Raw genomic sequence first — 25173 nt, 5'->3', positions numbered from 1 at the left:
GACGGCGCCGGAAGCCGCCGATGAGCTGCAGAGGGGGCGTTGTCGGAATGGTTCCGTGGTGGTTGCCGTCTTGCAGTTGACGCCGAGGGTCTGACAGGGACGAGTGACGAGAAGGCGGCCGGGCGGGAGCGGCCTCCAGTGGTAAGGCGACCCGGGACTCTGGCCTCGCGCGGGCTGCGGGTCAGCGCGGTTGGGATGCGCGCGGGCCTGCTGACAGCGCGGTGTGGCGCGCCTGGCCGAGCACAAAGCTAGGCTCGGACTTGGGAGCCGGGCCTCCTTCTTGCTGTCACCCTTGCTGCGGTCTGCGCGGCTCTTAGTGCCTGCGTCGCCCCAAGAGAGGAGAGGCGCGTATGACCTGGCCTCATAGCCGCGCGCCGCCTCCTTCACCACGGGGCCTTGGCGTCCCATCTGCAGAGTGCTATTACTGCAGCGCCTGCTCCTCGGGGACCTTGTAGGACTAATGAGTCGGTGCAGGTCAGGTGCTGAGCCGGTATCTGCAGTTGAGTGAGCGCTCACTAAACAGTAGCTGTTCTCAGCCCCTAAGACAGCATCTGGTATACGATAGTGGTCTCTGTTTGTTGCTTAAATGAGTGAATGAAAGTCAGACAGGCTATGAACAGTATTCTGAGAAACAACCCTCCGGTGGGCATTTGTCGGTGACAGGGAGGTTTCCCTCTGTTTATTGTGGCTGCCATAGCAGGATACAACAGCTGAGGTGGTTCAGGTGGGAGAGATTTACGTTCTCACAGTTATGGAGGATGGAGGGTCATGGATGTGGTGTCATCAAGTCTGCTTGCTGTAGAGGACCGGCCTGGCGTACAGGTGGTCACCCTCTTGCTGTAGCCTCGCATGATCTTTCCTCTGTGCCACTACACCACTAGCATTTCTGCTTGTACTCACATCTGCTTATGTAAGGACATCTTTCAGATTGGAACAGGGCTCATCTTAATGGGCTCTTTTTAACCCACTTGCCTTATTGAAGGTCTGATCTCTACAGGTAATCAAGTTCTGAGGATCTGGAGAATGCGATGGAATACATAAAGAGGCCATTTTGGTGACATGCACCTATAATCCCAGTATTGGGGAGGTGGAAATAGGTGGGTCCCTGGGATCAGTGAACCTCTCTTCTGAGTAAGAGACCATGTCTCAAAAACGAAAGTGGGGGCTGGAGAGATGACTCATTAGTTAAGAGCACAGGCTGCTCTTCTAGAGGTCCTGAGCTCAATTCCCAGCAACCACATGGTGGCTCACAGCCATCTCTAGTGGGATCTGATGCTCTCTTCTGGCATAAAGATGTACATGCAGATTGAGCACTCATTCATAAAGTAAATGAATAAATCTTTAAAAAAAATGAAAGTAGACAGCCCCTGAGGAACAATGCCTCAGGTTGGCTTCTGGCCTCCACACATATGCACCCATGTATACACAAAACATGCACGCATATCTGCACATACATAAAAAGAAATAAAGATAAGCACCATAAGTAGCAACTCCTGAAGACCTCTTCTTGATATAAACAGCCCCACAGAAAATGTTCCACAAATCATCTGCTGGTGTTAACTACTTGGCAGAATCACCTCACTAAGCAGAAGGGCCTTTGCTGTGGGAATCTCTAGGTTAAATTCCATTAAGGCTCCTTTTCCCTTGAGAAGCCCCTCTTCATTCACATCATCCAGGCTTTTTTGTTCTGTTTCTCCTTGCCTCCTGCCCCCCCCCCGTATTTTTATTGTTTGATGCATTGATCTTTCTACTGTCATATTCTTGATTTAGATTTTAGCTTGCTGAATTAGAAGGAACCCTACAATCCTCTAGTTTCATGCGGTCACTCCATCCCCAAACTACACGCTGAGCACCTATAAAGCCCCAGACACTTACAGGTGTCAGAGCTACGGTGACCAGTGAAGCAGAGTTGGGCCAGGTCTTTACCTCACAAAGACCATTGCTTCTGCCGGCTAGGTTGCTCCTCCCAATAGTCCATTCTGCTGTGAACTTATCAGTGGATCAACCTATTGAGGAGATTTATACTCTCATATCCACCTGCCTCACATCTGAACTCTGCTGCACCAAGTACTAAGCCTTAACTTTATTATCATTGGGAAAGATTTCATGTCCAAACTACCTCAAGGCTCAGGGGTACTGTTAAAAGAAGCTCTTGAGTTTGGCTTTGTGGGTGTGACTTTGTCTTCAGTGTTTTTGCCCTAAATCTGAAAGAAACCCATGGCTTCTTTGGTGCTTAGTTAGGGTCTCTGCAGGCTTTATAGCAGGCAGGGAAAAACAATCAGGGCGTGTAGACAGATTTTTTTATTTGGGCTGCAAGCGCGCACACACACACACACACACACACACACACAACCAAAAAAACTGGCGCAGACAATTAATTATGAAAGCTTGTATGGTGATATTTTATTTTGTACTAAAATGTTATTTATATGTTAATAAATAAAGTTGCCCGGGGGTCAGAGCTATTAGCAAGCCATAGGAAAGCTGGGCGGTGGTGGTGCACACCTTTAATCCCAGCACTTGGTAGGCAGAGCTAGGTAGATCTCTGTGTGTTCAGGGATACAGCCAGCATTGGAGACACACGCCTTTAATCTCAATACCAACCATAGAAGACCTGGAGGTCTGTACAGACAGGCAGTGACGAGGCGGTCATGTGGTTGGGTTTACAACCAATGAGAAGGCAGAACCGAAAGTCCATACAAAGACTTTAACACAGGAAGTAGCTCTCTTTCGGAGAGGTAGGACCACCGCAGGAGGAAGGGTAAGGTTTTAGCTCTTAGCTCTGACCTCTTGGCTTTCTTCTTTGCATTGGTTCTGTGTTTCTTATTTAATAAGACGGTTGATTACATCTACAAGCTTGGCCTTAGCTTAGGCTTGTTTCTAATTAGCTGTTATAACTTAAATTAACCCATTTCTATTTAATCTACGTGCTGTCACGTGGTTCGTGACTTTTACCTCTCCTCTTGCATGTCCTGCTTGTTCTACACCTTTCTTCTTCCCAGAGCTCTCTGAAGTCCCGCCTAAACTCTTCCTGCCTGGCTATTGGCATTCAGCTCTTTATTAAACTAATCAGAAGACACCTTGGCAAAGACACGTCTTCACAGTGTACAGAAAGATTATTCCATACCAAGGGTGAGGGAAGAACAAAGCTCGGAGCAGCCTGGTTTTTGTAGCCAGTCCTGGGTCAGGACTTCTAGAGTCTGACCCAGATCATTTTACTTTAACTGTATTTAAGTACAGCACAATTTTTGGGGAAAAAAAGTTTTCTGATAACAATTAACTCAGTCCCAAGTGCACAACTAATTTAAGGCATGTTTATATTGAGATTCTTTTTTTTTAAATATATATATATATATATATATATATATATATATATATATATATATATATATATATATATATATATTTTGAGATGGGGTTTCCCTTGAACTCACAGAGATCTGCCTGCCTCTGTCTCTTGAGTGCTGGGATTAAAGGCATGCGCCACCACCAACTGGCACATTGAAATTCTTTACAAAGTACATCTGGCTTCTTTTACAAAGATGGATACAGAGAGTAACTCAGAGATAGTGCCCAAGATTTAGGGTCTAGGGAGATTGACTGAGGTAAACATAATGCCTGTAGGTGTCAGGACTGGCCTGGCCCTAAGAGTCATAGAAGTCACTTAGGCTGTTGTACAAATGACATCTCTCACAAGGATGAGTTTTATGGCCTAGAAATAATGCTCAAAGTTTTAAGGGGAAAGGGTCTGGGATAAGTAAAACATAAATTCTGGAAGATATGGTCAGGGCCTGGTTCAACAGGTAGCAACAGGTTACTAGGTTGTAAACTACATTTCCTCCTAGAATTCCAGGAAAACAACTAAGCACCTCATTCCATTGAAGAGGTAAGCTGTGTGTTTAACCTTCCTGGCTTCTCCAGTGCTTAACTGTGGGCACAAGGCCATTTTGTTCTCTACAGTTTAGTGCACCAGTTGCCATTTGGATCCTCAGTGTCCTCCTGTTCCTCCCCCTGTGTTTGGATGCCAGAGGCTGCACCTGATTTCAGCTGCATGCCCCCATGTCTAGCCGTAATTGTTCCATTAGCTGTGCACTGCCCTCACTAAAACCGAAGCTTCCAGGACACCTGGTGTGCTCTACTCACTGTTACTGCTCTAGAATATAGTACACAGTAGTCACTCAGTAGGCAGATGGGGAATGACCAGATTTTCTGTCTCCTTCCCAATCAGAGTCAGTTGTCATAAGGCATGAAGCTCAGTGTCATCTGTCCTCTGCCTCTCTAGTATGCCATCTACTATGCAGCCATACTCTGAAGCCCGGCAAGTTCCTGCCCGGGAGGTCCCCACACCAGCTGGTCACAGACCCCAGTAACCTGCATATCCCATTCTCTTGCTTCCTCTATATCTGTGAGAGGCACAGAGGCACATCTAAGTGCATGTGGTGCTCTGTGATACTGCTTTGCTCTCTGTCTGGTGATGGTAGTTATTTTAACTTGTGTCTTACCTCCCCAGATAGGTTTCTGATTTTCTTGATCATTGAATTCACTGACCTATGTATAGGTGTGTATTGTTGCTATAACAAAATAGCCGACACTAGCAACTTAAGGAAGGGTTTATTTTGTCATAGTCTGAGGATGCAGTCTGTCATGGAGGGAAGGCTTGGTGGTAGGAGCAAGAAGCAGTTGGTCACATTACCTCTGCAGCCAGGGAGCAGGCAGATGCATGCTACTGCTTGACTGCTTTCTCTCTTTTATTCAGCCTGGGACCCCAGCCTATAGGATGGTGTCACGCACATTCAGGATGGGTCTTCCCTGCTCATTTAAGCCTTTCTGGAAGTGCCCTCAGACACCAACAGGGGTGCATCTCCAGGATTCTCAGTCCCATCAAGATGAAGGTCAAGATTAATTATCACAAAGTGTTTAATAAGTATGGGTTTGATCTTAGCTGGTTGGCTTTTTTTCCCTTTATGCTTGTTTGTGTATGTGTATTTTTTATTTTTAATTTGGCATATTCGTAGTTGGTCATAAAAGAAATGCATACACTCTTATCACAGCCGCCTTCTAGGTTAGCAGACTCAGGTGCTTTGGGTTTCACATAGCTAATGGCTTCCATAATGGATCAGTAAGAGGAGACATTTCCATATTGCAGAGAGGTGGGCTGAACAGCTCTGAGCTAGATGCTGCAGTCCAGTGGGTAGGTGTGTGTTTTAAGCTGTGACTTTGATGCGCCACAATGAAAGCCAAGAGCAGTTTGTGCTTTTGGGGTCCCTTTTGTCCCAATGGTGTTCTTGAGAGGCTCTCACCTGCATTCTCTGCTGTAGGTCTCCTGGTCTAGTATGGACCCTGTTGCTATTCACAGCTGCCACCTCCTCCAGCAGCTGCGAGAGCAGCGGATCCAAGGCCTGCTTTGTGACTGCATGCTGGTGGTGAGGGGAGTCTGCTTCAAAGCACACAAGAGCGTGCTGGCAGCCTTCAGCCAGTACTTCAGGTGAGTACCTCACACTGTGTCCAAAGTACTATGGCCACAGTTCACTTTTCTCGGGGATTTTTCTGTCTTTCTCTTTGGAGTTTAAACAAAATAAGAATTTATGGGTTTTCTTATTTCTTTAAATACTATCACTTTGTGTTTAGAGTAACCTGAAAGGAAAAGAGACTCTAGAGGATATTGGGGATGACTGAAAAGAATTAATTTCAGTATTTGCTCTTTTTTTTTTTTCACTTTTTCTGAATAAAATGATTGAGGAATTGAATCTGCAGTAGGAATTTTGCTGCAATAAGAAATTAGAGTGGAGAATGCTGTCTGTCTTGTGCACATCTGCTGTCCCAGCCCATGGAGGCCATAGCAAGAGGATAGAGAGTTCCAGCCCAGCCCGGGCTCATAAGGATGATTCTGTCTGGAGAAAGAGAAAGAAATCAGCAGAGGGAAAGTGTTCTGCATGCTTTTCCCCCTTCGTGGATCCCTTCCTACCTATCTACCTCCCTTCCTTCCTATATTAAAGCGGTTCAGTTTTTGTCTCTCATTTCAACGTTGTAAGAAAATCCTTAGTTCAGCTTCAACATAGTTATCCCTGCCATTATTTTGGACTTGTGTGATTTACTTATATATACTGACTAACACCAAGCAGTTGTGTTTCATGTCACTAACCTTCGTACAATTACCTGTTCTTTAGAAGTGAATTCTGGTTAGCAAGTCTCTTTAGACACCATGCTCCTCTTTTGTGCACATTCACCTGCTTGGGTCAGCAGTGTTTGGAAAGGGACCTCCTCTTGCCCTGATAACCCTGCGTCATGGCATTAAGCCTTGACTCTTGTGTGCACTGTAAGGACTGGACTCCGTTCAGGAAGGTAGGGAGTCCCAGACCCTTGGGCTCTGCTGTCCTGGGTTTCTCTGTCTTCCAGGACACTTAGCTCTTGCAGGTGTCCTATGTTGGTTGTTGTAGCTAGCATAAAAAGCAAAGACTGTTGGGGAAACAGGTGACTCTGGACAAAGTGTCTGCAGTGGGTTTGTGAGACAGTTTACCCGAGTCATCTTCTGAAGTTGTGTTCCACACCATTCCCTCCCCTATGCACTCTACCCAACTGGAACAAGGAGCCCAGGCCTCATAGGCCTTTTTCTTCTCTAAGTCAAGGTGCATTTCTTTCTGTTGGTTTATGGACCATTGAGTCTCTGCAAAAATTAGCAGCCAGAAGGGCATGGTGGCACACCAAGCACTGGGGAAGTAGAGACAGGTGAGTCTCTGTGAGTTCTAGGCCAGCCTAGTCTACATGGCAAGTCTCCAGCCAGCTAAGTCTACATAGTAAGAACCTGTTTCAACAAAGCAAAAACCTAACCAAAACAAAATACCTTAGCAGCCAAATTATAGGTTACATAGTGAGTACCTACTGAGGGTTGGTTATTACCTTTACCTTTATCTTTATCTTTAGAAGTGCATATAGGTGTATAAATGCTTATTTGTTGTTATATAGTGTGGAATGTATTGTGTCAGACTAAACATATAAAACACGGAAATACATAATGTCCTTTTTTTTTTTTTTGCTGTACTCTGTCTAATTGGTGCATGTGGTTAATTATACTTCAAGCAGTGTAGATCATGTTCCATAGAGTGTTTGCATGAGGACCTGAATTTGATCCCAGAACCCACATGAAAAATCCAGGCATGGTGATGCATTCTTATAATTTCAGAGCTGGGGAGACAGAGACAGGTGAATCCCTGGGGTTCACTGGGCAGCCAGCATAGCCTTCTTTGCAAGATCTGGGCCAGTTAGAGACTACATTCTCTTAAAACAGAGTGATGGTGCCTGAGGAACAGCATCCAAGGTTGACCTCTGGCCTCCACATGTGCATACACATATATATATATATACACTTGAACATACACACTAACCCAAAAAACTAAAAAAAGGAATAAAAGTGAAATAACTTTAAAAATAAAAACATTAAACTTGTGATAGCCAGGTGGTGGTGGTACACACCTCTAATACCAGTACTCAGGAGGTAGAGGCAGGCAGGTCTCTGAGTTCAAGACTAGCCTGGTCTACACAGAGAAACCCTGTCTCCAAAAATACTGTGACAACATCTTAGCATTCATAGATATTTTGTATATGTATGAACTTTAAAAGAAAATGTTAACAGAATGTGAAAATAACTAACCTTCTTTCTTTTGTCAGGAGCCTTTTTCAGAATTCTTCCAGCCAGAAGAATGACGTTTTTCACCTGGATGTTAAAAATGTGAGCGGCATAGGGCAGATCCTGGACTTCATGTACACGTCGCACCTTGACCTCAATCAGGACAACATTCAAGTGATGCTGGACACAGCGCAGTGTTTGCAAGTACAGAATGTTCTGAATCTGTGCCACACGTTTCTGAAGTCGGCCTCTGCAGCACAGCTGCCAGGCTTGTCCTGTGCTGGTGCCTTCTCCCTGCAGAGTGTGACTCTGGATGGCCCCTGTGCGGTAAGTGAGCACTGCCCTCCCCACTCCCTGCAGGAGTGCCCTGCGGAAGGCCCGCCTGCCAAAGTTCTGCCTGAACTGAGTCCTCATGCTCCATCAGCAGGTTTCAGTGGTCCCACAGGAGAAGTCTCCAAACCAGCCCCGGATGCTGCAGGTGGCAGCTGCCCAGGGCTGCCCTGCAAGCAGCCCAACTACTATTACAAACTCAGAACTTTGTACAGCAAGCAGTACTACAAGCAAACGGCCTGCCCCAGCCGGGCGCCTGCCACAGAACAGCCACTCACTCTCGGGGCCTCCACAGATGATGCTGCAGCGGACTCACAGCCTTCCGTGGAGGGCCGTGCAGGTGTCCTGGAGTCTTCAGAGCAATTGCCTTCCACCTTCCTGGCTCCACCCCTCAGGAACTCTGGCATGGACTCGGAGGCAGACCCCCTTTCTCAGCCACCCGCCAAGCAGATGAGGCTGAAGAAGGCCATGCACCTGAAGAAACTGAACTTTCTCAAATCACAGCAGTCGGCTGAGCGCACTTCACATCCCGAACCAGATACTAGGTTGGTCAGGAGGGAGGAATCTGCTGCTAAGGAAGATGGGGCCGAGAGAGCCAGAAGCCCAACTCCTGAAGACAAGGGGAGGGAAGAACTGGGTCCAGAGAGCAGCCACGAGGTGGAGGTTCCGGGAGCCCCGGCCACATGGGAAGACCCGTCCCAGGGCCTCCAGTCCCAGAAGCAGTACGCATGTGAATTGTGTGGGAAGCCTTTTAAACACCCGAGCAATCTGGAGCTGCACAAACGGTCCCATACAGGTACACTGCCCTGAGCCCAGGTACGGAGAAGGAAGCAGCACTGCCCCACCCCCTGCTGGCCTTGTCTGTAAGACACTTGACTCCTCAGTGGAGCCACTGATGTCTGTAACGAGGCTCCGGGGCTAGCTGCCCTCCGCTGGCTTCTTGGTGATCTGTGCGTATGTTCTGTGCAGGTGTCGTGAAGCTGCTGTGAAGAGATGGCATCCTTTCATGAGCAGTTCCGACTGTCTAGCTCAACAGTCAGGTGCTCTGACGCACTCATATTTCTAACTAACACAGACACACGGTGTTTAGTTGTCTCTAGGGTGTTCTGCTTATTTTCTCAGTGGAATGTAGACTGATAGTGAACTGTAACAAATTGTACTGAATCATTCTTAAACTTCTCTCAGAAGTAATGTTAATTTGAAAAGTTAGGATAAAAAAAAGTTAAATAAGAATCAACTTTAACAATTTGATTTTGTTTGTTTGTTTGTTTTTGTTTTAGTGGTACAAGGATTGACCTTGCATATGCTGGACAACTGCTCTACCACTGAGCTGTGTCCCCCACCAGCCCCACTCTGCATCTGATATTTTCAGATGAAAATTCTTCCACCTTAGACATTGAACTTCTAATGGTTTATTATCTCAATTCATAGCATTGCCTTCCCAAAAAATTTCTAAAGTTATTATATGATACACATCTGTATAATACACTGTGCAATACTTGTACCTCGCTCTCCCCTGGTTAACTGTGATAGAATTATTAGTGCATCATGAATTAGTAACAGTTAAGGTATTATAACCATGAGCTGAGTGTAATGGTGCACACCTTTAATCCCAGCACTCAGGAGGCAGAGGCAGGCAGATCTATTGTGAGTTTGTCAGCCTGGTCTACATAGTTCCAGGAAAGCTAGAGCTACAGAGTGCGACCCTATCTCCAACCACCTCCCCCCAACCCCCAAAATAAGGCATAGCCATGAGCAGTGACACACAACAGCATGCTTCCAGATTGCCCTGTTGGCATGCTGCCGGCTGTCTTCCTTGGCATGCTCTTCTCTTGGCACTTCAGACTTCTGGTTTGCTCAGGTGATTTCCACCTCAATGCATCAGTGGAGACACCTTCACTATTTGTAAAAGTCCTTTATAGATGTCAGTGTATTCAAATGTAAAGACCGTCATTATTTCACTACTAGTGGTTCAAAATGAGACCAGGTAAAGACAACCCTCACTCAGTCTTGCTATGAAAACAACTTGACTTAAGTCATTTTGTTAGCTTAATTTTCTACAGCCTGAGGAATACTATCGGTTTTATTTCATTTTTCTTTTAGAAACTTAACTGTTATAGCTTTAAGGAGAAAAATTAAATTGCTAATTCTGGAGAACATCTGTGAGTGACAGATGGTCATAGGACAGAGACACTTCCTCGGACATAAGTGCTGCATTGAGATGGTAGCAGAGCGTGACCCGGATGCCAGGGATCTATGAGGCCAGAGCTGTTTCAGAATGGTGCAGATGCTACTTCCTTCCTTGAGGTGTGCTGTGGAAGCTGCCGAAGGCCACGTGGTGTGTGATGATGTCCTACTGGTAGCCAGTGAAACTTGTGTTTCTCTGTCTTCAGAATGCCTTCTGTTTTATTTCTGATGTGTGTATGTTGATAGCCACAGCCCATAGGACCAAAAGCTCTGTAAAGCCTCAATTTTTAACAGTGAAAAGAGCTCCCAAGACCTATTGGAGTATGATTGTTAAAACCTTGGTCTTTTATGACCCATGAGTTATCTTTTTTAAAAAACAAAAACAACTCATCTCTCTTTTGGGGGCTGAACTTAACATTATCTGTTACCCCAGTAATTACAGAAAGAAGGCAAAACACAGGCTTACATGGTGACAGTCATCCAGGGCTGAAGACTAGCTTAGTGCAAACCCAGAAAGCTGCAAGCTGGTATTGCCAAGGCCACAGGCCCTGTATGTAGAAGAACAGTGGTGTTACTTTTAAGAGCATCTTAATGTAACCACTTGAATTGAGGGGAGTGGGGAAGTGGCGTTTCTTGGGGGTTCAAAGGCCCATGCAGACTAAAGCCAGCACCTTAAAGTACACCTTCCAGCAGACCTCCGTGCAGAACAGATGCGGCTCCAGTCTATTCTGTCCCAGACTGCAGTGCTTCAGTTACTGTGCTCAGGGAAGAGGACAGCAGACCACACCTCTCTGTGCTGTGAAGGCCCAGTCTCAGCTGAGGCAGGGAGCCAGTGCAGAGGGCTGCTCCTCAGCCTACCTGTGCCTCACCCTTTGGGCCCCAGTGTCCACAGCCCCCATGGTATGAAGGGACTGTCCACTCTGTTTGGAGTCAGAGGTCAAATAGAGAAATGTCCCATTTGGTTTTGTGCTGAAGAAAAACTAGGCGGTCTTTTTATTTCACCATAGGTTTGTATTTGGAGAACAGTTTGACTTTTAGATGAAGGTAAATAGATTTGATTTTATCATCTTTCCAGAGAGTCTTGGGGTAAGAGATAAGTATTTGGAGGTAGAGATGCCCTGTGCCCACTTTGGGGATAAAGAATGTCATGGGCTGGTGTGGTGCCTCTCATATGCTATTCCAGCATTCAGGAGGCTGAAGCAGGAATTGTTGAGAGTTTCAGGTCAGCCTGGGCTGCAGAGGGAGACTTTGTTCCAAAACAAAACACAGAAGAATGGAATGGGCAGCTTGGAAAGGAAAGACGCAGGGGATCAAATATTTTAACAAAAATGAATGTGAAAATTCTTGTACTGACGACAAATTGTTGTGTTTTGCTTTGTTTTAGGTGAGAAACCTTTTGAATGTAACATTTGTGGGAAACACTTCTCTCAGGTGGGAATACTCTTTTTAATGTTGATAATTGGAAGCCTAAACTCCATTGCTTATTTTATTACCAGTGAGACTCACTTTTGTCCGTGGAAGAGAAACCTGTGGTGGTAGTTGCACAAGACTTAGGGCTGGGTCAGAACACGCATTTCTAGCACATTAGAAGGTCTGCTGTTGCGAGTGAGAGCCATCAAAGCCTCTTTTCCTTTTCTGCACTGAGGATGGGTCCTGACCTGGTGTCTCTTGAAGTTCCCAGCGGTCCACACCGAGCTTCCCTGGAGCCGCACTGCATGCTGGGTTAGGTCCAAGACCAATAGTCACTCTCACTGTGACTGTAGGCAGGATATTGGACAAGAATAGACCAAGGCATTTTCATTCCCTACTTTGACTGCAGCCTTTGATCTGACCTCCAGGAATGGCATTTGGACATGGTGGAGTTGTCTCACATTTATTGTGCCTTGCTGTGGCAAGTACTGTGTTGGGCTCAGACTCAAACACCTCTACATAAAGTGTCCAGTATCATAGCCTGGCTCTAAGCAGCTGCCATTCCCTCTGAAATAGAGTGTCCCTCTGTTCATGGTCACGTTCAGGGTCCCAGACTTCCAGAGTAGGACTGTGCAGGGGGACAGCCAGCATTGCTGTCCTACTCAGTGCAGTAGCTCCATAGTGGTGCTGTGTAACATTTTGCTCAGGCAGGAAATTGCTTTGGGCTGGTCCTATCATAGAGCTAGAGACCGTGATGGCAAGGATTGGGAAAGAAGCCCCACAATCCATGGAAACAGTGAGTGCAGACAGAGAAAAGAGCAGTCATGCCCACCCAATAGGCATGGCATTTGGAGCAACCTAAGGGTAGCACTTGACTGCCTTTGGATGAGCCTTGGAGACAGCTAGGACTCTGGGGGTGGAGGACAGGGTGCTGTTGCATGGAGATACCTAGGAGATGACACTCTACCCCCCATTTCTGCTATACATTCATCTGGGAATAACTAGAGTGTTGTAGCCAGAGGGTTTCTCTGGTCCTGCCTGGCCCTGTGGTCAGGACGAATCTCTCCCTCCCACATCCTGCAGCCACTTGGTCCCAAGTAAACACTCAGAGGTTTATATTATTTACAAACTGGATGGCCTATGGCTCAGGCTTCTTGCTAGCTAGCTCTTAGATCATAACCCATTTGTATTAATCTGTGCATTGCCATGTGGCTTCGTGGCTTACTGGTACTTTTACATCTTGCTTCTCCTGGCAGCAGCTCCCAGCGTCTCCCCAGACTCCGCCTTTCTCCTTCTTTTCTCTCTCAGATTTCCTGCCTGTATCTAAGCTGCCTTGCCATAGGCCAAATCAGCTTATTTATTAACCAGTGGGAACAACATATATTTACAGCATACAGAAAGACATGTCCCAGCATTTCCTTTTCTATCTAATCAAAAAGGAAGGTTTTAGCTTTAATATAGTAGGATGACTATATATAACAAACAGTTATTAAGTAAGAATTAGTTACAATATCTAGTCTATTTGTATTTGGCAAAATTAAAGAAAATATTTTATCTATCCTATATTTGTGAGTCTAAGGTTTCATATCTAATTTATCTTTTATCATAATCAAGGAAAATTATAATTAAAACTATTTAGTCTTCAACTACATCAAAGACCTCAGAAGGATATAATATTACCTAAGTAAACAGGAAGAGCATTGTAAGCAACTTCCAAAAATCTAGAATGACAGAGACAGCTAGCAGTCTGACCGGCCCTGCAAGTTTCTCTGCAACGTTGGGGCATCTATCCTTGGCCCACAGGCCTAGCATATCTGACAGACTCATCTGTGAAACAGGATTTTCTAAAGAGCTTTCCTACCTTGTCTTGGCAAGGATCAGCAGTCCTTTCTTTTGTGTCCTGCTTGTCCATTTTGGACAGCATACTGTCAGCAGTTGAGGCAAGGGCATTTTCTTGCCCAATGGCTAACTTTTGACACAAAGAAAGTAAACTCCATAAGGAGTTTCTTCAATGCCCATCATCTTCTCTGAAGTAGATTGGTGCTGCCAGGAGCAGACATGTCTCATTATCATAAAAAAAGAAATGTATGTTATTAAAACTTTTTTGTTTGTTTGTTTGTTTGTTTTTTAGAGACAGGGTTTCTCTGTGTTGTTTTGATGCCTGTCCTGGATCTCACTCTGTAGACCAGTCTGGCTTAAAACTCACAGAGATCCGCCTGGCTCTGCCTCCCGAGCTGGCATTAAAGGCATGCACCACTTCCACCAGGATGTATTAAAACGTTTTAAATGCCATATTCTGTAGGTCTTTGAAGTGTTTGAAGATCACCTACCTAATTGAAATATATCTGTGTATACCTAGAAAACTTAACTAACGTGACTATAAGTTTGTGATTATAGATGACTATTAATCAATATTTCTTAATTATATATTACATTTTCAAATGAGCTGTACAAATATAATACCTTAAACAAGAGTAGAAATATACATATAGTATAACAAAATTAACTTTAAATTTGTATCAATAAACTAAAATCCATAGCAATGTAAAACATTTTAAACAAGTTGTTGCTCTTTAAAAGTAGATTCAATAATCTGCCCTTTTATCCTATCATATCTATATTATCCCCTTTTCTTTTTTTAGAAAAAGATTGTATTTATAATCAACCCCCTTTAAATAAAAATAAACATTTATAACAAATTTTGGGAATTTGAGCATAGCTTCCCATACTACTTCCTGCTGGTTGGGGGTACTGGCAATCTTATGGGGATCCTGAGAAAATTAAGAATTATGGTCAAGTCCTGACTGGAGTAGTCTGTGAGGCTGCATTGTTCCAGCCAGTTGCCTTGAAGCTGTTCTGGATGTTGGAACATCTGGAGACCTCTCGGGATCTTCCTTGATCAAACCGTACTAACTTGGAAGCAATCCATAAGTTCTCATCTTCTGTGGAAACAAAAGCAGAACCTCTTTTCCAAAGCAATGTATCCTTAGACATAAATTTTGAAGTCAAGATACCTTTAAAATATACATATTGGCTTAACTCAGCAGCCTTTACAATCAAATGTGTTTCTGCAGTTAAAAATCCCAAAGACAATATAATCTAGACTCTGTGTGATTTCCATCTTTACATGGCTTATTTTTATATTACTTTTACTGTCTCTTTAAAGACTTCATTTTTTAAAACTATCTATTCCCTTATATAACTGTTTATCCTCCTTTTCCTTTCTCTTCCAAGCCTATGTACATTTTTACACATATTGTAAACTGGTTAGGGTTTTATTCCATCTGAATCTGTCTTATTATGAATCTATAATCCTTCCCTGACCAGGAGAGATTTTAAACTGCTAAGCTTTGTGGCTGAGATTGAAGAGGCAGCCCTGGCTGCTGACTTTGCTTTTCAACATGGCAGAGGTACCCAGGAGAGTCACACTTACCCCGCCAACTCTGGGGTCCAAGCTGCCATCAGGTAGCATGCAGCTGGCCCATAAACAGAAACTTCTGCCCATAAGCAGTGGTGGTCACAGTGGATTGGAATGCCCCTCCTGGTCTGCCAGAGTGTGCTGTAGTGCTACGTTCCTAAGGGCCTTTTCTTTGGAGAATTTGAAAGTACAAAAACATTTGCCAGTAAGAATCTCCAATCCTGTTTCCTAAGGATTGGCTGTCTAGAAGAGTTAGTCTGTCTGCACTTAACCACAGCTTTCCTAATGAGGTGGCTGGCACTGTGGCACGTCAGCCAGCATCATCTTGGGTTGTGGTGGTGATGCACTCAGCTGTTTATAGCATCATATTTTCTTACAGTATGGCCGTGTCTGTGTACTGTGCTTCCTTTGTGGTGCACAAGGACACCAGTACATCCAGAACAGTGGGGGAAAGGGAAAGCTGGTGAGTCAGCTGTCTTTGGAGAAGAGCAGAGCTGTCCTTTCTCTCCAGGGAGGCAGGAAGAGAGGCTTTGGTCAGCTGGTACCACATTCTGAGAGGCAGAGGGCAGTCTTGGGGGAGAGACCATGTTTTCTGGTAGGGCTGTCTAGAGGGTGGTTTTCCTTGTTGCATGCAGTACACCAAGGAAGCCCCCTGGGGAAGTTCAGAGGCAGGGTCCTGGGTGCTGAGCTAACAGCAGGGCAACCACACACCTCATCCTTGGTGAAAGTGCAAGAAGCAAGGACACCTTGACCATGTCCCCAAGTGCTAACCTGGCCCTCAGGTGATTGATTGCCAGGCTTCGGTGGATCTAGTCACATCATTTCATAACATTAACAGGGGAAGTGTGTGTTTATCCTTAGGGTCTTAAATTTTACTATTCTCTGAAATCCTAAAAACTTGGAACTCAACTAGATGACTAATGTCTGTGATGCCTTCTGACTTTGAGATTGGGAGGCCCCCCTTCTTACTCAGCTGCCATCTACAGGAAAGGGAGGCCAAGTTTCTTTATGAGTGAATACTGAGGTTTGAGTCCACATCAGAAAGTTTATTGTAAGAGTGATTCAACTCAGATGGTACTTTTACAAGTAATTTATGTATTTATGTACTGGGAGCACTTGTAGCACAGTGTATGTATGGAGGTCAGAAGACAGCTCTCAGGAGTCAGTTCTCTCCTTGCACCATGAATGTGGGTCCTGGGGATTAAATTCAGTACATCAGGCTTGGAGGCAAGTGCCTTTAGCTGCTGAGCCACCTCATAGGACCAGATTTTACTTCTTTTTTCTGGTTGGATCATTATCTTAACTTAAAAGTTACTGGAAACAAGATTCTTTTTTGCTAATATCTTCAGCAGAGTTTTATTAGCACAGGCTTTGAAATCAGCAGATAAACCTGAATTAGGCCAAACGTGATCATGCATGCCTTTGATCTCAGCACTCAGGAGGCAGAGGTAGGCATATCTCTGTGAGTTTAAGGATAGCCTGGTCTACATAGTGAATTCCAAGCTAGCCAGGGCTACGTAGTGAGACCAGGTCTCAGGAAACGAAGAACAACATCAAAACCCCGGTGAATTAGCTCTCCCAGTCTGACCCAAGGCCTCATCAGCTGACTCTGTGAAATGCAGTACAGCTCTATAAGCCTTGAGTTCAGCACTGTGTGCAGCCTCGGAGCAGAGCTCTGATCTCTGTTCATAGCATTATCATCACTGCTTGGCACAGTTTCTGCAAACACAACTGCAGATGTTTTTAAGACCTGCTCTGTGTACTTCAGATACCATAGCGTGGCTACAGTCTACTAAAAGTAGAAGGTATGGATTGATGCCCAAAACAGCAGGGCCAGGACTCCTGGCTCATCTGTACAGATTGCCTACATGCACTACAGCTTGGTTGTGGGGTTTTTGTGGAAAGCATTCTATTTTATCCGTTTGTATGGTTTGTCACCCTGGTATGTGCTACTGTGTGTGGGAAAGATACTGATTTTCATTACGTATTTCCATGTGAAATGGTAAAGACACATTAAGGTTTTTGTTGCTGTTGCTTTCTTTTGTTGTTTGTTTTACTTTGGCTTTTTGAGACAGTCTCCCTATGTAGTCCTGACTGCCCTGGTACTTGGTAGTATCCCTGGTTTACCTCAAACTCATGGTAGTCTTCTGAGTGCTGGAATCACAGGCCTATATTACCACATTCATCAACTACTGCTTGTCATACTGTACATTGGAAGAGCATTGGGTTACATTTGCTTTGAAATAAGTAATACTGCTAGGAGTGGGGGAATGATATCCTTGCTATAAATGGCTCCAACGGTGTTTCATCACAATGTATATTTACTGTACCTTGAGTGTACAGAGGATTCTGTCTGGCAGTAGAGCAGGTGGTACCATTCAGATTGTTGTGTGGGTGTATGGCATTGGTTTTCTGAAATGTGGGTGTTGCTGACTAAAGCAATTAGTATTTGAGATCCAGCTCTCTAAGGACAGGTATCCCAGGTGGCAGCGTGGCTGTCTTGTTGACTGTTCAGGACATGTCAGTTTCTTGTGATTTGCAAAAGCAGAGAAGACTTGCACCCCACATGACCAGTACTAACCAGCCGAACCATGGCCCTGGGCAACTGTTCTGATCACCAAAATCTCAGTTTTTTAGTTAGAAAAGAGAATACCAATTGCCAGTGGTTATAAAAACCTAGTTAGAATTTCATCATGTGGATTTTGCTGTTGGCATTCGCTATGGTCTTGTTATTAATCGTCACTATAAAGCAGGTTGTTTACCAGCGTTCTGCCAAGATCCCTCTGGTTATTGAAAGTTGCAGTTTTCCCTCAGCTGTGTTGATCATAGCCTTGAATGTAGTGCCTAACTCAGGCTTCCCCAATCAGGTTCCACAGACAGCATCTTTCCGTATCCGTGAGCTTTGACGCACAGATGGCTATAACCCAAACTGTCTTCGCATTTTGTTGAAGGCAGCTTGCAGAGGTAGAGTGAGTCTGTCAGCTAACTGTTGCTTATTCTCCCTTCGGACTCTGTGTGCACTGCAGTGTGGCCCCTAGGCATCTTTGTTTGTCACTTTGGGCTTTTTTGGCAGGAGGACACTAACAGCTTGAGCTGTTCAGGTGTAGTGAGGGAAGGCTTTGCCTCTCAGCCCTAATTTGGAATATTTCCAGGGGGCATTTGTAACATGGGAAGCATTTGCAGCTCTGCTTTCACTGTTTTAGGTAATTTCTGATTTCATACTGATTGAGTGTATGGAAGTCTAGGTGCAAAACCCCGCTAGCTTCACAAGGTAGGGATGCAAAGATCCTGCAGTGCTGCCCTGCTTCTCCTGAGATGCATTCGCGCACAGAGGTGAAAATGAAAAGCTGGCCAGGCAGAGCCAACCTTCCTGCCAGAGGACACACTTTCTGGAACATCTTTTGCTCTTTTGAACAAATTAGTTCGTTTTAGAAAGAAGTCATGAGCACTGAAATAAGCCCCACAAGTGCTTAATTCTCCATATGACCCTGCATGTGGGTGCTCCAAATTAACTGTATCAAGGTCTGCTTAAAATTAGGCCTGGGAATCCAAATTCCTCCCCAGGGTAGCCCAGCCTTTTACAAAGGAGGCATCACAGAGTGGACACCAGTGTGAGGCCACAGCGGGCTCCTTGTGTGTGGGGTGCTGCCCTTCACTTTATACACAGCTTCCTGTCTGCCCTTTACTGGATGTGGTGGGATCAGCTAAATCTGTCAGTTCCCTTTGAACTTCTGTGACTCTTCGGTTCTTCATTATTGGTGTGTTTCTTGTCCTCTTGTAGGCAGGCAACCTCCAGACTCACTTACGCCGGCACTCTGGGGAGAAGCCATACATCTGTGAAATCTGTGGAAAGAGGTCAGTGCTGGGCTTGAGGTGCCACATGTGAGGGACTGTGGGTGGCCCAAGTCTTTGCAGTGTCGCGTCACTGGCCACCAAGGCTCACACAACCATGGCAGAGCACAAGTACATTCACTCTGCGGCACATGAGAGAAGAAGAAAAGTTCATGGAGAGTAGGAAAATCTAGGTTGGGGCCCCAGGAAGGAAGTCGGCTTTATAGGAAACAGATTAGTTTACGTCAAAATGTTCATTCTACAAACATCCCCAAGGAGGAGACTGTCTAGTCAGGGGAACAGTGCCTGCAGCCTGAGTGACTAGACATCCAGAGATAAGGCAACAGAGAGTACCTAAGCTGTGTTATCAAGCCAGGCTGCTGGCTTCGGGACAGAATCAGTGACGCTCAGCCCTGGCAGGTGAGCTTTGACCTGAAAACTGAGTGTTGGCATGGCAACAGGGAATCAGCCCATGTTGGTGGGTTGACACCTGTGCAGTGATTCCTTCACAGGGCCTGGGTAAGCGAGGGGCTTGTCCATCCCTCCTGTGTGCACGGGCCACAGCCTCAGCCCCCCATCCGCCTGCTCGGTAACAGTCCCGGAGCATCTTCCTCCACCATCCTGCCACTGTGCTGGAACTGCAGCCTCCACCAGCAGCCTTGGAAGCCGTAGGCATCCCCATTGCTCCGGGCCTGGATTCCATCGTGTAGTTACTCAGTCACCCAGCAGCCCTTGCTCCCACCATCTGCTCAGTGCTGTGAGGGGAACACAAACGTCAGGAGCTCAGATTCTCTGCCCTTCACAGGTCCTCCTTGCAGTGGCTGGAAGGTTAAAAATTCTAGGAGCGTAGCAGAGGGAAATCAAGCCTCAGTGGGTTTGGGGAGCATGCCTGCCTCTGCCTTGGAAAATGGAACAAAGCAAAGACTGCCGTGCCGACCACAGCTCCCTCTGTTGGAGCTACCTGAACATAAAGCCGAGTTCTGGGTGGTATTCTCTGGTCATGGCAGGTGCCCAGCAGCCCAGACAGAACTGCCTCACATGCTGCCACTTCCCATGGGCTCCTGAGTGTATTTTGCAGTGTTGAAAATTAGGATCTTGGCAATTCCATGTAAGATCTTTTCTGTGGCTCACCTTCCTTAGAACAACCTACCCGCCCTCACAGGGGGCAGCCAGGAAGGAGTGTAGCTCTCCACATCATGGGTGAGAGGTCCTTGTTGCCTGCCCAAGCTCATGAGCATCTCTGCACTCACTGTGTTTCCCATCCTGAAGGTGGGGTGACAGGGCCTCCTGTCGTGTGGAGACATGTATGGAAGGCACCATTGTCAGACACCGAACATAGCTGCTCCCTGAACACTAGTCCCTTCTCTGTCCCCAGCTCTGTTCCTCTGTCTTAGGATGGATGTGTGTGGGTCTCCAGTGTGGGCTAGAGGTGAGCGAGCTCGTTTTCTAGGATGGGTGAAGGAGGGCCAGACTGACTGTATTTCACACTAGGTTCAGCAGAGCTGGCTTCATTGCCAAGACTGTGCAGAGTCACCCTGTGCTCTCCAGAGTGAGCCCTGGGCTGGCACACCACATGGAGTGTTTCTCACAAGTGCAGTAATCCCGGCAGGATGTGAGCACCACAGGGCTTCATGTTCCTCTGACCTGTGAGACTGGCCAGTGAGATGGCTCAGAGAGTAAAGGTGCTTGCAGCCAAGCCTGGTGACCCGAGTTAGTTTCTGGGAGCCATATGGTAGAAGAACTAACTCTCCCCTCACCCCCCCAAGTTGTCTCTGACCTCCACGTGCATGCTGCAGTGTACATACATAAGGTAAGAGAAAGTGAACTGTGACTGTCTCTCTGGTTGGCCTTCTGGTCTTGTACTGTTGGAAACTGGGAAGAGTGTGAGGATGCAAGCAGGAAGTGCCTTTAAATCAAAACACTGGCATCACTAGAAATGGTTTTACACACCAAGCAGGCCACACCCAGCAGGTGGAGGAGTCTCTCTCCTCTGAATGGTCCCAGTTATCAGGGTCTCATCAGTGTCGCCAGTCTCCTGATAGGACTTTGCACTTCATTGCAGGTTTGCGGCCTCTGGTGATGTCCAGCGCCACATCATCATTCACTCTGGAGAGAAGCCACACCTGTGTGACACATGCGGCCGAGGTATTGCTGAGTGAGCGAGTGTTGTTCTCCCTATGTTCTCAGGGTCACTGCTCCAGGTTCCTGCCTGTCAGCCTAACCCCTGCTGTGTCTGTCTAGGGTTCAGCAATTTCAGCAACTTGAAGGAGCACAAGAAGACGCACACAGCCGACAAGGTGTTCACCTGTGATGAGTGTGGGAAGTCCTTCAACATGCAGAGGAAGCTGGTGAAGCACCGTGTGCGGCACACGGGTGAGCGGCCCTACAGCTGCCCTGCCTGTGGTGAGTCTGACACTGGCCAGCTGGCAAGCTCACCCCTCCTCTGCAAGGCCGAGTTGCCCACTCTGCTGTTGACCGCCCTAAGCCACTGTTTTCTCAGAGACTGAGGGAAAGCGGCCCTTCCTTTGCCTCCTCACAGGAATGACACCACACACCAGACACTGTGTCTTTGAGGTATCAGGAACTGACTTTAATGCTCCAAATTCAAAGCCCCACCACCAAGAGCTGGCAGTCCCAGTGGGAAGGGGTGGAGTGACGGAGCACACTTTGGGAGCAAAGGGCATGCTTCTTGGAGTCACAGATTAGAAAGCGAAGGGCCTGTCCAGGCCTCAGCGAGGGCATTGATGGAAGTGGAGAGCAGGTAGCTTTCTGTCTCAGGTGCCTTGCCACACAGATGAAGACCAAGAGCTTGGTATCCGTAGTTTGCGACCACTGCGCAGAATCGAGAGTCGTGCACCCCCAAGGCACTTGAGGACTGCGTGTGCCATGTACCCGTTCTGTGTGTCGGCTTGACAGTGCTGACGGAGCTGTGATGAGCAGGTGACTGGAATTGACAGTGCTCTGTTCCGAGCAGTGTAGGAGGTGCTTAGCGCACACCTGGATTGGGGTCTGCTGAGGCCTGGGACTGCAGCTGGCAGCTGGCAGCACAGAACCTTGGGAATGCAGCCAGGATTTCTTTCCCTTCTCTATTTTGACAGATCTGGTGAACGCCACTGTCCTGCTAACTGAAGTCAGGTTTCACTCCTCTTCATAGTAACTCCATGTGACTAGTTTATACATACTAGGGACGCTACGGATGGTGGTGCCAGCCTCCCAGTCATTCCAGGGAGAGTTACCTTAATGGTGCAATAGAGGCAAAGCGTCTACATTATGGCCAGAGATGGCAGGGAGCAGAAGCTGCTAGGACACACAGTAGTAAAGGAGGAGCCAGGAAACTGCCAACCATCGACTACCACAAACACATTACCAGGACAACACATAAAACTGTGACGATGCCTGACATAACATTAATGTGAAAATTCTGAACCTGGGTAAGACATGGGGGTGGCTCACAGGCAGTGAGCTGTTAGTGGGTGCTGGTTCGGGTTCACATGGAAGTCAGAGTTTTCTTGCTTGGAGAGTCCGACCTAGTTTGATTGTTCAAAGGCATTCTTCCTTACACCCTACCCCACATGCACTTGTTGCTTAACGAGGCCTAGGTAGCTGAAATCAAAGGCATTCAGTACAGTGCGAAGTTCTGAGTATGTCCAGTGTGCGTGAGGATGTTTCCCTTGAGGGAGTTCTCGACACTTTAGAGCCTTTGCAGTTACCTGCTGAGTTCCCGCTTCTCACGGGAGACAGGCTGAAGGACAAGTGTGCGCACATCTTTGGTACGCGCTGACTGCACAGACATCAGGAAAGGGATGCTCCTAGGCTGGCCACATTGCACTGCTGTGGTAACAGTCACTCCCACGGGCTGCCACCACCACTGTTCCTGACGGAAACCAGGGAGGAGAGATAGTGTGGGCTGAAGGTCTCCTTCAAAGGTCCAGCCCTAATGACTCACCTTCCCCAGCTGGGCCCCATCTCCAAAAGCTCCACATCCTCCCGAACAGCATCATCAGTTGGTGGCATTAAGGGACACTGCAGGCTCAAATGACAGCGACATAGCACAGAAGTAGCACTGCTGAGGAGAGCTGGGTTTCCGCAGATGAGGGAGCAGCCGCTGGCTAGCACTGAGAGAGATCCTGGACGACTTGTGCTGAGTCTCCAGCTGCAAGGGACCTCATCCAAAGTGAGGGTGCCATGGACCACCCTGAGATCATGCTTCCATTTCTAAAGTCCCCCGTTCTCTCCTCAGGGAAGTGCTTTGGGGGCTCAGGAGACCTGCGCAGGCACGTCCGCACTCACACCGGGGAAAAGCCTTACAGCTGTGAGATCTGCAGCAAGTGCTTTACGCGCTCCGCGGTGCTGCGTCGGCACAAGAAGATGCACGGCCGAGCCGATGCCAGGAGCCCAGCTGTGCTGGGGGAGCTGAGCCAGGCCATCGAGACCTCTGACCTGGAGAGGTCTCAGAGCTCCGACTCCTTCTCCCAGGACGTGTCTGTCACACTGATGCCTGTATCTGTCAAACTCCCTGGGCACCCAGTGGAGAGTTCTGTGGCAGCATTCGATGGTCACTGCACTGGCTCCTACTGTAAGTTACGCTCCATGCTCCACCCTCCTAGCATGAGTGACCAAGACAAACTGGGCCTGGATCCTGCCAAGCTGGCCAAGCCCCAGGAGCTGCAGAACCAGCCCCATGCCTATGCTTACTCAGATGTCGACGCCTCAGCAGGTGCTGAGCAGTCACAGGCTGATGGCATGGCTGTGACCCGCTCTTCCTTGGCCACGCTGGACAACCACTGCACCGAGCCGCTGGGCAGCCGTGCGTCTTCAGTGACTTACAGGAACTCTGAGGGACAGTTTTTCTCTAGTATGACCCTCTGGGGGCTGGCAATGAAGACCCTGCAGAATGAACATGAGCTAGAGCAGTGATGTGCCGTCTCCTAAGACTGGAGAGAGGCACCCTGCCCAGGACAGCCTCCTGCAGCTCTGGAGAACGGTTAGATGGTTTCCCTCCCAGGGGCTGCTGGGCGCTCCATGGATGGGCCCAGGAGTTGCTAGCCCCCTGCTGGTCCCAGGGGCAGATGGTTTGGGGAAGTCTCTACAGCAGCCTGGGCCCTAGGGTATGGGACCAGCTGATGTACATCAGTGTGGCAGTGCACCTTACATCAGCTACTGTACATTTTCGTCCTGTTAGATATCATATGTATACATAAAAATACAGATTTTATTTTTACATTTTTATAAGAGAAATTTTTAGCATCTTATATTTTTAAATATTTATACAGATTCTATTTGTATAATGAACTTGTAATATAATTTGAATAAATGAACTTCCTTTTCTATATACTGTTTTATATTTTGTAATTTTTCCCAGGACTTTACTCTGTTTTTTTAATGCAGGGTTTCACTATGTATTCCTGACTAACCTCAAACTGTCTAAGTAAACCAAAGAGAACTCACAGAGATCCACTTGTGTCTGCCTCTCAAGTGCTGGAATTAAAGGCATGTGTTACCATGCCCAGTTCTCAAGCGTTTTTATTAATCTGAAGACCTTAGTACTATAAAAATACATATCAATGCAGAAGACCCTGGGTTTGAGTCTCAGCACCACCCAGAAATGACATAAATATCACGGACATGGCTATATTAAGCCAAGTCATTGGCTTAAATGTAAGACTTAAATACTAAACCGTGAGTCCCGTCATGTCACCAGCCTGGGGTGGGGGCCTCAGAGTCCTCTGAACATCCCAGCTCCTGGCAGCCACTTCTGGGTAGGTCATAGCCGACTCTTGGCCACCAGGGTCTTCTCTTGGCTGGCTTGTTTCAGAGTGAGATGAGCCCTTTACAGGCCTGAAGTCTAGTCCCCACATGCAAGTCCCCGTCAGCTTCCAGCATTAATGGGGCTCCTTAGGCACGAGTTTACTCCGTCCCGCAGGCCTGAGGGACTGATGACATGTCCACGGTACTGTCTCTGGGATGTCCAAGCAAACATGGGGACGGCTGCCATGTAGCACGCAGTGGATTACCTGTTGGAGTCTTTGAGAGCACCCTCTAGCAACTCTAACTCAGAAAAGCAGTGTACCTGCAGAGAGAACCTGGCAAGGATAGGAGGATTCCACAGCGAATAGCCAGGCCCAGAGAACTGTCAGCCATGAGTGACATCAGGTTCCCCTCCCGGTTTCCTAGCCACTCACTACACCATGGTTCCCCAAGGGTGGCTCAGCAGACAGAACCAGAGCTTTATGAGTGTTGAGCACCCTGTCCACGGGCATACCTAAGTGTGGGTGCTTTGAATAAAATGTGTGTCTTGGTTCAACTTGGATGGAGTGTGATGGTTGCTGGTGAATGTCAGCCCCTTACATCCTTCCCCCTCCCCCCCATCTCC

The 25173-nt window shown here is 47.0% G+C and overlaps 1 protein-coding gene across 3 annotated transcripts; it reads left to right on the top strand.

Annotated features, from left to right (window-relative positions):
• The first annotated feature begins 40 nt into the window (after window positions 1-40).
• Zbtb49 (zinc finger and BTB domain containing 49) lies at window positions 41-24035 on the top strand. Of its 3 annotated transcripts, XM_059275794.1 has the most exons (8): window positions 41-141; window positions 5319-5485; window positions 7666-8750; window positions 11526-11572; window positions 18751-18824; window positions 20863-20945; window positions 21042-21203; window positions 23041-24035. In XM_059275794.1, the coding sequence occupies exons 2-8, from the start codon at window positions 5334-5336 to the stop codon at window positions 23715-23717; spliced, it is 2280 nt and encodes a 759-aa protein (XP_059131777.1). In that variant the 5' UTR covers window positions 41-141; window positions 5319-5333; the 3' UTR covers window positions 23718-24035. The 3 variants fall into 3 exon arrangements, with proteins under 3 accessions (XP_059131777.1, XP_059131778.1, XP_059131779.1); XM_059275795.1 differs by lacking the exons at window positions 41-141; window positions 5319-5485; window positions 11526-11572 and having other exon boundaries at window positions 8459-8750; XM_059275796.1 differs by lacking the exons at window positions 41-141; window positions 5319-5485; window positions 18751-18824 and having other exon boundaries at window positions 8459-8750.
• The last annotated feature ends 1138 nt before the right edge of the window (window positions 24036-25173 follow it).

Source organism: Peromyscus eremicus, chromosome 10, assembly GCF_949786415.1.
Source record: "Peromyscus eremicus chromosome 10, PerEre_H2_v1, whole genome shotgun sequence".
Lineage (NCBI taxonomy): Eukaryota > Metazoa > Chordata > Mammalia > Rodentia > Cricetidae > Peromyscus > Peromyscus eremicus.
Note: the sequence above shows the minus strand (reverse complement) of the source record. Positions and strands in the feature narration are given on the sequence as shown.

Coding starts and splice junctions, on each gene's coding strand:
- Zbtb49 (XM_059275794.1), top strand. CDS start 5,334: ATGGACCCTGTTGCTATTCACAGCTGCCACCTCCTCCAGCAGCTGCGA. Junction 8,751..11,525: donor GCACAAACGGTCCCATACAG/GTACACTGCCCT, acceptor GCTTTGTTTTAG/GTGAGAAACCTTTTGAATGT. Junction 18,825..20,862: donor TGTGAAATCTGTGGAAAGAG/GTCAGTGCTGGG, acceptor ACTTCATTGCAG/GTTTGCGGCCTCTGGTGATG.